The following is a 13521-nucleotide window of genomic DNA, read 5'->3' as shown; positions in this document are numbered from 1 at the left end:
AGATGTTCTTCGTGAGGATTGAAGCGTTATCCTTTCGATATGTCCAGTTATATACCATAAATATTGCTTGCAAATTTTATTAACTCGCTGTCCAAAAGATCTACATTGATATTAGCATTCATTTGAGTGAATATAAAACATGTAGATAGCTTCCCACAACAGCAAAATGCAGCCCATGGAATCAAGGTACCGCTTCCAAAACATCGCTTGTAGTAGGACCGTCGTCCCTGGTGTGAATCTCTCCAATATTTCTTGCAATGACCTGGGCCGACCAAATTTAATTTTTTTTCGTCACTAAAGACTGTATTCTATCACTCATCGGCACCGAATTGGTATTTGCAAATTTATTTGCTTTATTGTGCCTTTATTTAGCGTTGGTTTAGGTGCCATGGAGGTGTGTTTCAGAAACTGATTTTTATGTATAATTGGAAAAATTATATTTATTGTGATTTTCTGTCTTAACTAGGTCCATATTTGATCGCTGCTTATCAAGTCCGCAACTACTAGCCGTCGAATCGCACTATACCATAATTAGTGGGGCTTTTAAGAAATTTTGAGATACAGTTCCGATGTCGCTTTAGTCTAGAGCCATTTTGGAACCGTTTTCATGCATTCCTATGATTATTACTTGTTCCTCGGCTGATAAACTAGTATCACGAGGCATTTTAGCCTTAAAGTTAAATAAATGTAAACAATTTTTTAATAATTGATTAAGTTAATGCACCTACAATAATTTTGAAAACAAATTTTAGCAAAAAAAGTTTTTGCTGCGACACTATCAGTAAGAAAGATCCGCTAAACTGATTTTGCACATAAAAATATTCACTATGCAATACCCAATTCACAAGCACATTCTTAATGTAATTGTACAACGAACGAGAAAAGTATGAAACAATTTTCATTGCATAGTAACGGTAACATATCAACCTTTTATTCCACTTTTTCCGAAATCCAAAAAATAACAGTGAATAAGAAATATAAACAAAAGCTGAAATGCACATATAATTATTTGACTGGGGTATGTTATCTTGATAACAACTTTTGAGTCACCATATATGCTAATTGTCTTTTCTAATAGCCGTTGGTCAAATACGTTGACATTAAATACCTCACAGTTTACTTACTTTAGCGTCATGCTTCCTTACTTAGCGGCTAATATGTGCCACTAATACAACGCTGCCTGCCTTTTGTCACATTTTATTAACTAAAAGGCGTTTACTCGTTCTACGCACTCGGTGCAATGCTTGCTGCGAACGCGATAAAATTTACAGTTTATTTAGCAACAGTAAAATATGTACAGTTACTGACATGTACTTTTATATGCACGGCATGAGCTTCAGTTCAACCGCATATTTGCCACATAACTGTCACATTCATTTTAACTACGTAAAGTTAAGTTCCTGAAAACGGAAGTGCATATTATGTAACGTACAATTTGCCACAAACCGCATTAAGAGTCGTCAATATAAAATGCAGTTCAATAGATTAACTGTTTTACGCGCCTTTGACAGAGAATATTAATTACCATAAGCGGTCAATTATAAGTTAGCTATCAATTTCCCACACAGACACACATATTAACAACAACAACAATTCATTAACCAATGACAGCGAGCTATTTTAGCTATTAAATGTGCGCTCACTTCATTAAAGGTCATTCACAAAAGCTTCCGGTTCATTTTAATGTTGTTGTTATATAGCCTTATTGCTATATCTGTGTGCCGGCAGTAAATGTCTTCAATATATACGTATATACCGGCTAAATGCCTTGCATTCAAACAATAAACTTTAATTATGACTTAATTGAAAGGCTTTCGGCGCGCGCGCGCAAATGACAGTGTAATTGAAAAAGGCAAAAGTTTTGACATAAAATCAATGAGCGAACGAGCGGCGCACACAAACACACACACAAACAAACAAAAGGCGCAGTTATGTATAATTGAAACTAGGCTAAAAATAGCAGCGTTATTTACTTGGAAGAATTCCATGATTTACAAAGACAGTGCCACAATTATCGAAGCTCGAAATGATGAGGTAGTAGTTATTGAAGAGGGTGAGCAAATATGGATGATATTTCAAAAATCAATTATTTTTCGAGATAAACATTTCAAGCTCTTCGTTGAAAAAAGGTATCCACTCTTCATATGAATGAAAAATCACGGATCGCCTAAAACTATGCTAAACCAAATTTAAAAATCTAGCGTAGGTCTTCGATATTTATGCATCGAGTTACTATATAGACTTCTAGCCTAAAATGTGATAAGAAAATCGGAAATTATTATAAATTTTGTATGCTGCCGAAGTAGTAACACTTTTTGTTAAATTTTCTTCCTTCTTTACTACTCACCTGAGTGTATAAATATTTTTATTAATCCAAAATTCTCACTTTTTTCAGGTTTCCTTCTTCTCAACGAGTCCCGAGCTGAGCAACAAACAGCGCTTCGAGTACTTCTCGCGCACGATACCCTCCGATCACTACCAGGTCAAGGCGATGGTGGAAATCGTCAAGCGCATGAGTTGGAGTTATGTCTCAATCATCTACGAAGAGAGCAACTATGGCATCAAAGTAAGTAAGAAACTAGCGTTATTCACAAATATATGAAATGCAGTTTGCAAAGTCAAAAGTTTTAATTAAGCCTTGCTACTTCCCGAATGACAGGTCACAAAGTGCTTGCGATTGCTGCTAATTTCCGTGTAGAAATCGCGAATGCGCGCTAGAACTTAGAACTTCATTGAAATGCATTTGCAGTGTTTTCTACGCAACGGTGCGCTCTAGCTCGCTTAAGAAGCGGCTGTTGAGTGATCAAAGATTTAATTATGTCACCTTCTGCCGCCGCATTTGCCATTTCGAGAATTTGAATGACTGTGAAAAGTCTTAAAATATTCCAAATGACACTGTATTAATTAATTTCATGACATTTCCGTCCGCAAGCTCTCCTGCACACTATTATGCAAGCGGTGCTCGCATAGTCAATAGCATATAATGACTTTCCAGCTGAGTGTGTTGACGTAACGGCAATTGCTCTTTACACTCTCATTCGCCACTCCACTCCTCTGCTCCATTATGTAATCAAATAATTTAAATGGTGCTCAAACAGCCAGCGACAAATTATAATGGATGTCTTGCCCCACTTCGAATGTCTCCCGCTGTAGTTTGCATAAGAGTAGGGGCAGGTCGTGAAGTTGACTAAAAGTGGCGAAATGATTAATTGTTGAATGCAAGCAGATGACTTGCAGCGCGCAGGAGAGTACATTTTTAGGGATACCTCTACAACTGCACTTGATTGCTTGATTGTTCGCGCATTGCGTTCGCATTTTTTTTTCAAGTTTTAATATTTCCTTTTCATTTAACAACTCCTCTCATATTTCTTTTACTTCACAATGCAGGCCTTTGAGGAGCTGGAAGAGCTGCTGGCACGTCACAACATCTGCATCGCTGTCAAGGAGAAGCTCGTCAAGGACTCTGGCGTTGCCGAGGAAATCGCCTATGATAATATCGTGCAAAAGTTGCTGACAAAGCCACGTGCGCGAGGTAAGTAAAGCGCCAGCCACAAGCGCAAGCGTCAAACATATTTGTTAACTTTACAGTTTCGAAGTTAAGCGCAACTTAGTAGACGTGCCCCACGAAAATTGCGTGTGCAATTCATTCTTCGAATGAATAAAAGTGCAGTACGTGATAATCGTTATGCTGGCTATAGCACTCTAGCACTCTAGCACTTTGTAATATTAGATTTTTTAATGCAACTTATGTAAGCTCTTCTTAGTTTCTAAGCGGAAGTAAGATAACAGGGTCGGAAGTCACGTTTACTGTGATGCTGTAAGTAATGTTTAAGTAAAGGAAAACTGCAAAGTAAAAAGTGTATTTTAACGTATATGCAGCTTTAAAACTATGCTCTCAACCACTGGAAAATAATAAAAAAGCTTCATGCAAATTCGAAAATGCATTAAGCAGCTTACATAACTTTCACTTACAACGTATGAGGGAAAATATTTTGCTTCACGCAACTGTAATGAACGGAAATTTAATAAAATTGGAGAGAACTATGGAAATGTTCAAATTAAAATAAGTTTTCGAAGCAACGCTGTAAAATCACTACAGTGAGAGATATGTACGAGTATAGTTGTGCTGCTTTAACATATTTAGTATATATTTTCACTAAATATCATTTAGGTTACACTTAAAAAACTTACGAAAATGTATTAAATAGCTACTGAAATTAAATATATTCATTTTAACCTCAAATATGTATAATAAAAACCTCAAATCCTCACTCCCACACATAATATTAATGACCCTAAAAGTGTATGCGCGTTAATTGCTCACTCACCCGCTAACAAAAAGTAGCAAAATAGCAGCACCTCACCTGCAAGGAAGGGTAATAAATTTTGAAAAATTTTAACTTTTCGCTGCGGCGAATTAACCCGTGAACACCTCAGGCATGCAGCACAATCAAAGTGGCCTGCAACACTCACTCGCCATTCGCTCACTCGAAATTAAATGATTCCGTAAATTCCTTCCACTAAATTAACTTATAAACTTCGGCGGAACGTAAATGCCAAGCGCGCGCAGCACAAGCAAGTGAGCGTAAGAAGGAGTGAGAGTGATTTAAATAAATTCATCTGAGGTTTGTGGGGTCCGGCTCACGAAAGCTGCTCTCCTCATACGGCACATGCCTATTGCCTATTTCCCATAAACTCATCCACTCATTTAGTTGTTCGGTTATGCAGTCAACCGTTCATTTATTTGATTTACGCGCCGATTCCGAGCGCAGCTTGTTAAAGTTAGCGAAATCTGTTGTTAACCGCCAGCTGTCGGCTAACAGGATAAAAGATTCATTTAAGTTTTATGAAAACTAGCAGCTGCTGGCTGGACAAACTAGAACAAAGCATGAAGAATAGAAGTGAGTAACGCGTTGTGACAAGCGGTCGCTCTATTTTGGAGGGAGAATCAAGTGGTCGTGGGCGGGTGAAGCTCAACAGACTTGTGTCTTTTTATGCTCAATTGCAATAGACGTAAATATACAGTTGAACTTCCATAACTCAAACTGCTCTAATTCGAAGTTCTCCACAATTCGAATTATTGAATTGGCAAGAGAAGTCAAAATTCATAGAAATTACCTTCTGTAACTCGGAAGTCTCTCTAACTCGAAGTTTTTTGTGAATTATGGTGATTCGAGTAAGAGAAGTTCCACTGTAATTTATGGAAATGGTGGAAAACTAAATGGAAATTGAGAGAGTTTCAAAGAACTTGCTCTACTTGGCTCTTTTGTGGTGTTTATTCGCAGTTACAGCGGTCTCTTGACGGCACTATCTAACAGAGCTCCTTTCACCTTGAATCACATTAAATTTTCTCCTCTTTATATTATTACTATGGCTAAAGAATTTCGTGTCTCCTTAAGAGAGTCGGACATATCATTTTGGTATTCGAATACTCAAATTTAATCTTCTGGCATAAACATATCTCAGTTGGGTGGTTTAGAGAACCATTTCCGAATGTTTAGTAGCAAAAAATCAATCAAATAAAATTTAAAAAAAATTTGAATTTTGCGGGTATTTGTCATTTTAAAAGACATTCGCCAAATGGAAAATCGCACAATAATCGGCTTTACACTTTGAAATAAAACCATAAATATTTATCAATTTTTAGATAAATAAAGCCATTCAAGTCAGTCAGTGACATGCCCGCAGAGACTTTGATAAATCAAAAATGCACAAATGCCATTAGAGCAATTCATTGCACATTTAGCCACTTAAGGCCAATACTATAATATAGTATGAATGGTAATGCTAACTTAAATTTATATAATATAAATGTCAGCTGAGCAATCACGAACACGAAATGCACTGAAAAGTCACAATTTAAAACTGAAATACCACAAAGCGCAGAAAAATCTGATAAATAGACATACTTACATCCATAAACATATATATATATATATATATATATATATATATATATATATATATATATACTCACTTAAGTTTAGTTACATATAGCGCATGTCTGCGTGTGATTTATGACATTATGACATTAAATATTAAGATAGAGGAATACAGAGAGTATAAAACTTGTTGTCGCTGGGGATTTTCGCCAGCAAATTATACACGAGTATCAAAATAAATAAATTTCTGTCTAAAAATTCATTATTTTCACTTTAAGCTGTAATACGTGCACATGTCTGTGTGAAGAAGAAATAGAAGAGAATTAAAAAATGTAAAATAAAATATATGCTTTTCTTATTTACCACAGAAAAGTTTTATATTAAATTGAAGTTCTTTTCACACTTGATCTTTGAATCATAAATCAACAGCCTTTTATTACTTGACTTATGCAGGACTACTGGAGGTCAAACGCACAAAATGATTAATGTTGCAGTGCAACAAATTGGCAAACAATTTTCGTAATTTTGTAACATGTGGTGCTTTCACGATTTCTAAATCCTTTTTTATGCTTTTCTTCTACAAAAAAAAGTAAAATCCAATCCCAGCAATAATAGTTTAACACAATTGCGCGCATTTGTTGTCTTATGAGCAATCGAAATTGCCCCCAACTACCTAAACACCGCCACTCATTTGCAATTCCACAACGTACCGTAATCGTGCATAACATTATTCAAATTGCCTACCGTTCTTCGAGCACACTTTCTCAACACACACAGTACAATATTGTATGATTCAGAATTTGCAATTCATTCACTCATTCTCCCACTTATTTCAATCACCACCCAGTCGCTTTCATTCCAAAGTGTGAAATGCAAAGCAGTAGCGAAATCCATAGAAATGCCAGAATTGGCGAAAAGTGTCGTTTATTACCTTTATTGTCGCCAACATATCTGACAGCCATTGAGTATGTCAAATTGCATGTTCAGAGGACAATAGTGGCAAGTTGCTTTGAAAAATCGCTGAATAAATGGCAAATACTTTAGAGAAATTGTAAAATAGTAGCAAATTCGAAATGCATTGAGGCAATAGAAAACGGTTTGGCACAATGTGAAAGTGAGAGAGTTTGCAGAGAAGCTGCGGGTGTATGCTGAAAGAAATCTCAGTAACATTTGGACAATGCTTTGATTGCTTTTCCTTTGATTTTTATACTAAAATTTTTTCAAATAAAAATACGAATAACACTTTTAAAGCATTTGAAGGTCATGATGTTTACTCTTTAAAACAGATCTCTTGTGAAATATGTATTTTTGGTATCCTTAGATTTAAATCGAGGTTAACTCATTTCCTCAGATTTTTTTTTAAATAAAAAGCATTTAGAAAATCAATAAGAGAACAGAACATGTATTCCTATTGACCATGCCACCAGTTTCAACCGCTCGTGACAGCTTCCATCAAGTCACTCCATAGTAGCATCTGGATTTATTGCTTCCTATTTCTGCCTTAATTTTTAGTTCAGCTCTGTATTTAATTTAAAATATTTACAGTTGAAACATGCTTATACCTACATAGGCTTCCGCCGTTTTTAGTAAATTTAAGGATTTTTTTCACTTAGGACAGCCTCACCGTACATATCCGAAAGCATTCGATGAGCCCCTGCCGCACTTTTATTGGAATTAAAAAAGAAAAGCAAAATTTCCCGCAAATGACGAGAATTCGGCTCAAAAAGTGACATTTTCAGTTTTGAGAATTAGTTTGGGATGCAAACAGATCTCTACAAATATTTTGTTGGGTTAATGTTGACACAAATGTCCAAGATCGATATAAAACGATTTAATCGATTTAATCGACCAGTGCTTGATCCTAGAGACATCTAGGAAGCAAAGTTGTAGACCAATAGTTATAAACTTCTCCATAACTAGTATGAAACTCAAACTCAAATAAGAAAAAAGGAAAATCGAAAACTCAATCTTAGAAATTTAGTATAAATAAAATTAGTTTTTGTTTGGTTTTTTCATTTATATAGAAGGTCGTATATAGGTAGATTAAATAAATCACAAATAAATCATTTTTCAATTAGACCAATTTAGATACTTTTAGGACTAGTTTCATTAGTTTTTAGTTCATTATTTTGCAGCATTTTTTTTTACCGAAATAGAATAATTCTTCCGAACCGGGTCATTTATAACTAATCACACACACACCTGTATATATAATAGTGATTATATTATGCTTCATTTTACTGAAATTTTTCTCCAAATTTTTCAATGCTTCCTACACGCTGCCACTCCAACATGTAACTGTATTGTTTGGCTGTTAGCCGTGTGAAGTAGATTTATGTTCAAAATTAACCTTTTCACTTGTGCCTTTAACCCTTTTTTGTTGCTGAAGTTTGTTTTAGTGTACCCATTTGCAATTTTCCGTTAGCTAAGTTGTTCTTGGAAGAGCACAGCCAACATTTTGACTGCAAAGAAAGGTAAAAGCTCAATTAAGGCTCACTGGAGCGGAGCATTGATAATAATTACAATATTATTCAAAATGTCTGTCCGTGTGTGGGTCTGTGGGGGCAGGTGGAGGGAAAATGTAGGAAAAAGTATCAGCTGCACATAATGTAGCGTTGGCGTGAATAGCGAATACTTTTCCCTCCAACAAACGAAAGGTGAAAATAAAATGTGTTCAATAAACTCAAAAGAAAAAAGCATGAATATGCATATTTTCTAAGGTTAACTCCAACGCCAAGCTAAAGTTCGTTCGATTGTAAGAAAAATGCTGATAAATGTGGCTTTTAGTTGCTTTTAATGCAAATTTGTTTGACTCGCTGACTTTGCCGCGGCATTTCAACAATTCGCCTCGACGTGCCTGCCACGCTATTTAAGCAGGCCTTTGGCTCGAAAGGTGTTCACTCACCTCACCTTTTTTTTCTCTGTGGCTGCCTTTTAGATTTACTAACTTGTGTTGACTTCGCGCTGCCTTTCGTCGACTCAAAGTGCCAGAAAGTAGGTCACATTATGCAGCAAGAGCCGTTGATAGCCATCAAGCGCATATGTCACACATTTTCTTGAGCCATCAGCACCTTTTCCCGAAGCGCAAACAAACACCAGCGAGCGCACGCTCAAGCCAAGCGTAACTTTACACACGTCTAACCTACTTTCCTATCAACACAGTTGCAAACATAAGAAGACGAGAAGCCGCTTGTAAGGTACCACATTCAACCGCGACGTGGGTGCTGCGCGTATTTCTTGGCATTCTATAAATTTCGCCCCCAAAATAACTTTGCAATTTCCCGCACTTCGCATTTCGTAGGCCAAATGTAATGTAGCGCAGCACCACGTTCTTGCCATTTTAACGCATGGAAATGCAGCCAGGCGATGAAAGGCGTCGAAATATGCACATTTTTAACTTAATTTTTTCGCCATTTTTCCCAACATTTCAGCGCTGCGTGAGTGGCATGGCGCTGCATATATTTGCAACAACGCTGCAACAAGCTGTCGGCGAAAGTTTCGCGCTGGCCAGCTAAGCCATGTGTTCGCAATTATTGCCCACACTAGCTTCGGTTACATTCGCCACATAACCCGCTCACAGGCAGCACTCTTTCAAGAATTCCGCAAAAAAGTTAGTTCCCTACAAAAAGTCGAAAATTTTTTTTATACACTCGCAATTGGGCGTGGAGTTTTTTGAACGAGTCAAACAAGCGGTTTAAAGTTGGAAAAACAATTCTACTCTCATTTTTTGTACTCTTTCCTATTTTAAGCAGGAAAAAATTTCATATTTTTTTCGTAATTTTTTAATCCTTAACTTTTTGCAACCTCAAATATCTGTGGCTGCATTGTAGTTGTTCTTTTGTGAAACCGATATCTCTGCTTTGGGCATGACATGTTTGCATTTGAACTACATACGATACAGTAGGCGTCTGAGCGCAGCACTATGCACTTTGCATATTTGTTGAAACACTTTTTCAACGAAGACCAATAATACGAAATAGCAACTAAAGGAGGTTGAGAAGAGACAGAATCTCAACCTCCTTTTGTTGCATTTGATAATCAAATTTTCAAGGGTTACCTTCGTCTGCCTTTGAACCAGCTTTAGCAATGGTCGGGTTATGTTAGGTTCTATCGCTGTTCCACATCAGAGAAAACACACAGACTATCAGGGACAGTCCTTTCTGATGTCAAAAATGTACGCTCTCACTTAGATTTAAAAATCTACAAAGACTACAAGCTAATATAAATTTGTGGAGTTTTTTATTACTAAATGAGATCCAAGAAATGTCTGCACAGATCTCTTAAAAGCGAGATGTTCGCAAAGGAAATGTTGGGTTTATTCATCTCGTTCTCGTCCGAGCAAATTCTGCAGCAAGCATCCGTTTAGTTTGATCGCGTGGATCCCGATGGGGCAACGGCCAGTTAGAATTCCAATGACTAACGTGAGATTGACTTTAGTGAGGGCATAGAGCTCTCGAGACCTTCTGCGATGCTGCGACTGTTAGCCTTAAAATCTCGGCTAGAACAAAAGTATCCAATCTTCTTTAGTACGGCCTAACTCAAAGAAACGCAAAAGTCTCCTTCGCTTTGTCTGCTTTTCGATGGGGTCTTCAAAACAATGAAGAATTTTTGAGAGTTTACGTGAATGTAACCTCTAGAATTCATTCGTAGAAAACAACCCGTTTCATAGATGCCTAATATGTACTCAAGAGAGCGTGACTCTAGTATCTTTTTAATTTCCACCATCGAAGTTGACGTCACAGAGTAGTTACTCTAACACAGATTATTATGACATTACGAACTGATTGAAAGTCAAGGTCAACACAATGAATAACAATGAACGCTGGCTCTATTCGTTAGCTACCACCTTCAACTTCATCACAAAGGCGCTTCATTAGTCAGAGAACTGAAGCTGTCGTAGGAAGAGTTAATCAAGCAACATTATCGCTCTCATAACAAAGCGTCGCAGCAACAGCAATTTTATCAGCAAAACTAGTCATTCCATTTCATTTAATGATTGTTCACTTCTATTTCCAGGTGCCATTATATTCGGCTCGGATCAGGAAGTGCGCGAGGTGATGCGTGCTGTGCGACGCAACAATGCGACTGGGGCCTTCTCGTGGATCGGCTCGGACGGTTGGAGTGCACGCAACCTGGTATCGGACGGCAACGAGCCGGAGGTGAGTAATTGCATGGTTAATGAACAGCAAGCGCCAAGCTTTTATATTATGTTAAGCACATGTATGAGAGCACAGCCTGCCTTATTGCCGGGCAGGATATGACCACTTATAATGGCTAGCAGCCGAAGGCGCACTTCATCAGCAGGCAGCAGGCATCAGCAAACAAGCATAAATGCAAATAATAGTTATCGTGTAGCGGAGAGAGTGGGAGAGAAAGAGGCAAAGAGAGGTGGGAGGAAACGAATATAAAAGTTGCTACACTCGCAAATGAATAGTGTATGTACACGCACACCTTCCACACCTCGCTTGTATGCGAACGGAAATTGTGTTAAAAGTTAGCTCAGGTCTTCCGTGCGCACGCATGCGTGTGTGTGTGTGTTTGTGAGGCTAAAGCGCCGGAATGAGGAACAAATTGATTAATGAATTGCTGTCGGAATCACTTAGACCAGCTCGACCGGCTGTGGTAATCTCATTTTAGTTGAATAAACTCATGGGCTCATGAAAGCAGAGACACGCGTGGTTGTTGTTGTTGTGAATGTGGGAGTGCTGCAGACAGACAGCTTAATGTTACCTTTTAAGCATACTAACTGTATATGCACACACCCCGCACGCACACAGCGGTCAGCGGCGGTCATTCACCAAGCCTTTGCGGCCATAAACTGCAAGACTATAAGTTCGTCGAGAAGAGAGGGAGAGAGAGATAAAGTAATTATAGTTTGCTTAAGCATTATGCGTCTTCGTTAGTCATTTATTATGAATTTCAACTCATAAAGTATATATGTATACAGTTATATAACTTTATTTTGTTACTCATTAATAATTTCATTTAATTGTCACCATTAAATCGGAATTTAAGAAATATAGTCAAAATTTGTATTTGAGCGAAGAGAGCACATTAATACTGACAGCCATATTCATATTTATGTGAACACAAATACAATCACATTCACTGCAAGTGGGCGTGGAAGGAAACGCTTGGGTGTAGGCTTCACATTTGTGGTTTATTTACATGCAGCAGTTGTCTGATTGATGACAGCATAATTGATATTAATTGTTTCGGGCAAAATTATTACGAAAATCAAACTGACACCAGCAGCAATGCAGACAATCGATTTATTGTTAAACAGCTGAATTAAATGTCATTATTTGCCTTAAATTAACACAACTTAATGTACAAATTGATGGAACATGATTTTTATTTCAATATTTTTGTTATTGTCTGACTGACAAAGGGCGTGACTGAAGCTATATATTGTGTTATTGGATTTACAAATGACTTTAATTGGAAAAATTTTTTTAAATATTTATAAAACTATGCTTTTAAAGTGATTTTAGACTGCATTCAATGAATTAATGGCGTATGAGGTGTTACTCTTTTGAGATATATATATATATATATTTAGCGTAGGAACGGCTTAAAGCATTTATAGCCGAATCCACCAGAGCGCGCCAATCGTTCCTCCTTTTTGCTTTTTGGGGGTCCAACTGGAAACACCAAGTGAAGCCAGTTCACTTTCCACTTGGTCCTTCCATCGGAGTGGAGGTCGTCGTCTTCAGCGGCGTCCTCGGGTACTGCAGCGAACACTTTCAGAGCTGGAGTGTTTTCATCCATCCGTACAACATGGCCTAGCCAGCGTAGCCGCTATCTTTTTATTCGCTGGACTTTGTCAATGTCGTCGTATAAGTCGTACAACTCATCGTTCCATCGTCGTCAATAAATCTTGCGCAAAACCTTTCTCTCGAAAACCCAAAGAGTCGTCTCATTGGATGTTGTCATCGTCCACGCTTCGGCGCCATACATCAGGACGGGAATAATGATCGACTTGTAGAGTTTGGTTTTTGTTCGTCGAGAGAGGACTTAACTTTTCAATTGCCTACTCAGTCCAAAGTAGCACCTGTTGGCAAGAGTGATTCTTCGCTGGATTTCGCGGCTGATATTGTTGGTGTTGTTAACGCTGGTGCCCAAGTAGACGGAAGTATTTATGACTTCAAATTTATGACTGTCTACAGTGACGATGACGCGATGACTGTTTGTTTGATGACAGGTGATAAGTTCATATAAGTTCAGTAACTTTAAGCACCTACTCGAACAGATATTTAAATGAGAATCTCACGAGTGAGCCAACTCAGCTGAAACAAACGAGGTCGTTAATGAATTTAATTGAAATTCCTACCTAACACTGAACTGCATGCTTGCCAGCTTGGCCGGCTTCCAAATTAAATTACGAAAATTGACAATTAAACCATAAATTCTAGTTTCTTGTAACTTGAGAAATTTATAACAGCAAACGCGCTTCACTAAGCACTAAATATTAATATTGGAAATTACAGGTTGAGGGCACATTATCGGTGCAGCCACAAGCGAATCCCGTGAAAGGTTTCGAGGAATACTTTCTCAATTTAACGGTGGAGAACAATCAACGAAATCCATGGTTTGTAGGTGAGTTAAGGTTACATTTCAAACTTTTGGAGGACCACAA

General features: G+C 37.6%; 1 protein-coding gene across 2 annotated transcripts in view; it reads left to right on the top strand.

Annotated features, from left to right (window-relative positions):
• LOC105213483 (metabotropic glutamate receptor 2) overlaps positions 1-13521 on the top strand; it is a 192501-nt gene that overhangs the window by 169321 nt on the left and 9659 nt on the right. For both annotated transcript variants that reach the window (XM_054233137.1, XM_054233138.1), the window contains 4 exons: positions 2396-2566; positions 3388-3532; positions 10899-11041; positions 13373-13481. In XM_054233137.1, the coding sequence (XP_054089112.1) occupies positions 2396-2566; positions 3388-3532; positions 10899-11041; positions 13373-13481 (568 nt within the window). The remainder of the gene's footprint in view (positions 1-2395; positions 2567-3387; positions 3533-10898; positions 11042-13372; positions 13482-13521) is intronic.

This window comes from Zeugodacus cucurbitae, chromosome 6, assembly GCF_028554725.1.
Source record: "Zeugodacus cucurbitae isolate PBARC_wt_2022May chromosome 6, idZeuCucr1.2, whole genome shotgun sequence".
In the NCBI taxonomy this organism is placed as follows: Eukaryota; Metazoa; Arthropoda; class Insecta; order Diptera; family Tephritidae; genus Zeugodacus; species Zeugodacus cucurbitae.
This window is presented reverse-complemented; position numbering and strand designations above follow the sequence as displayed.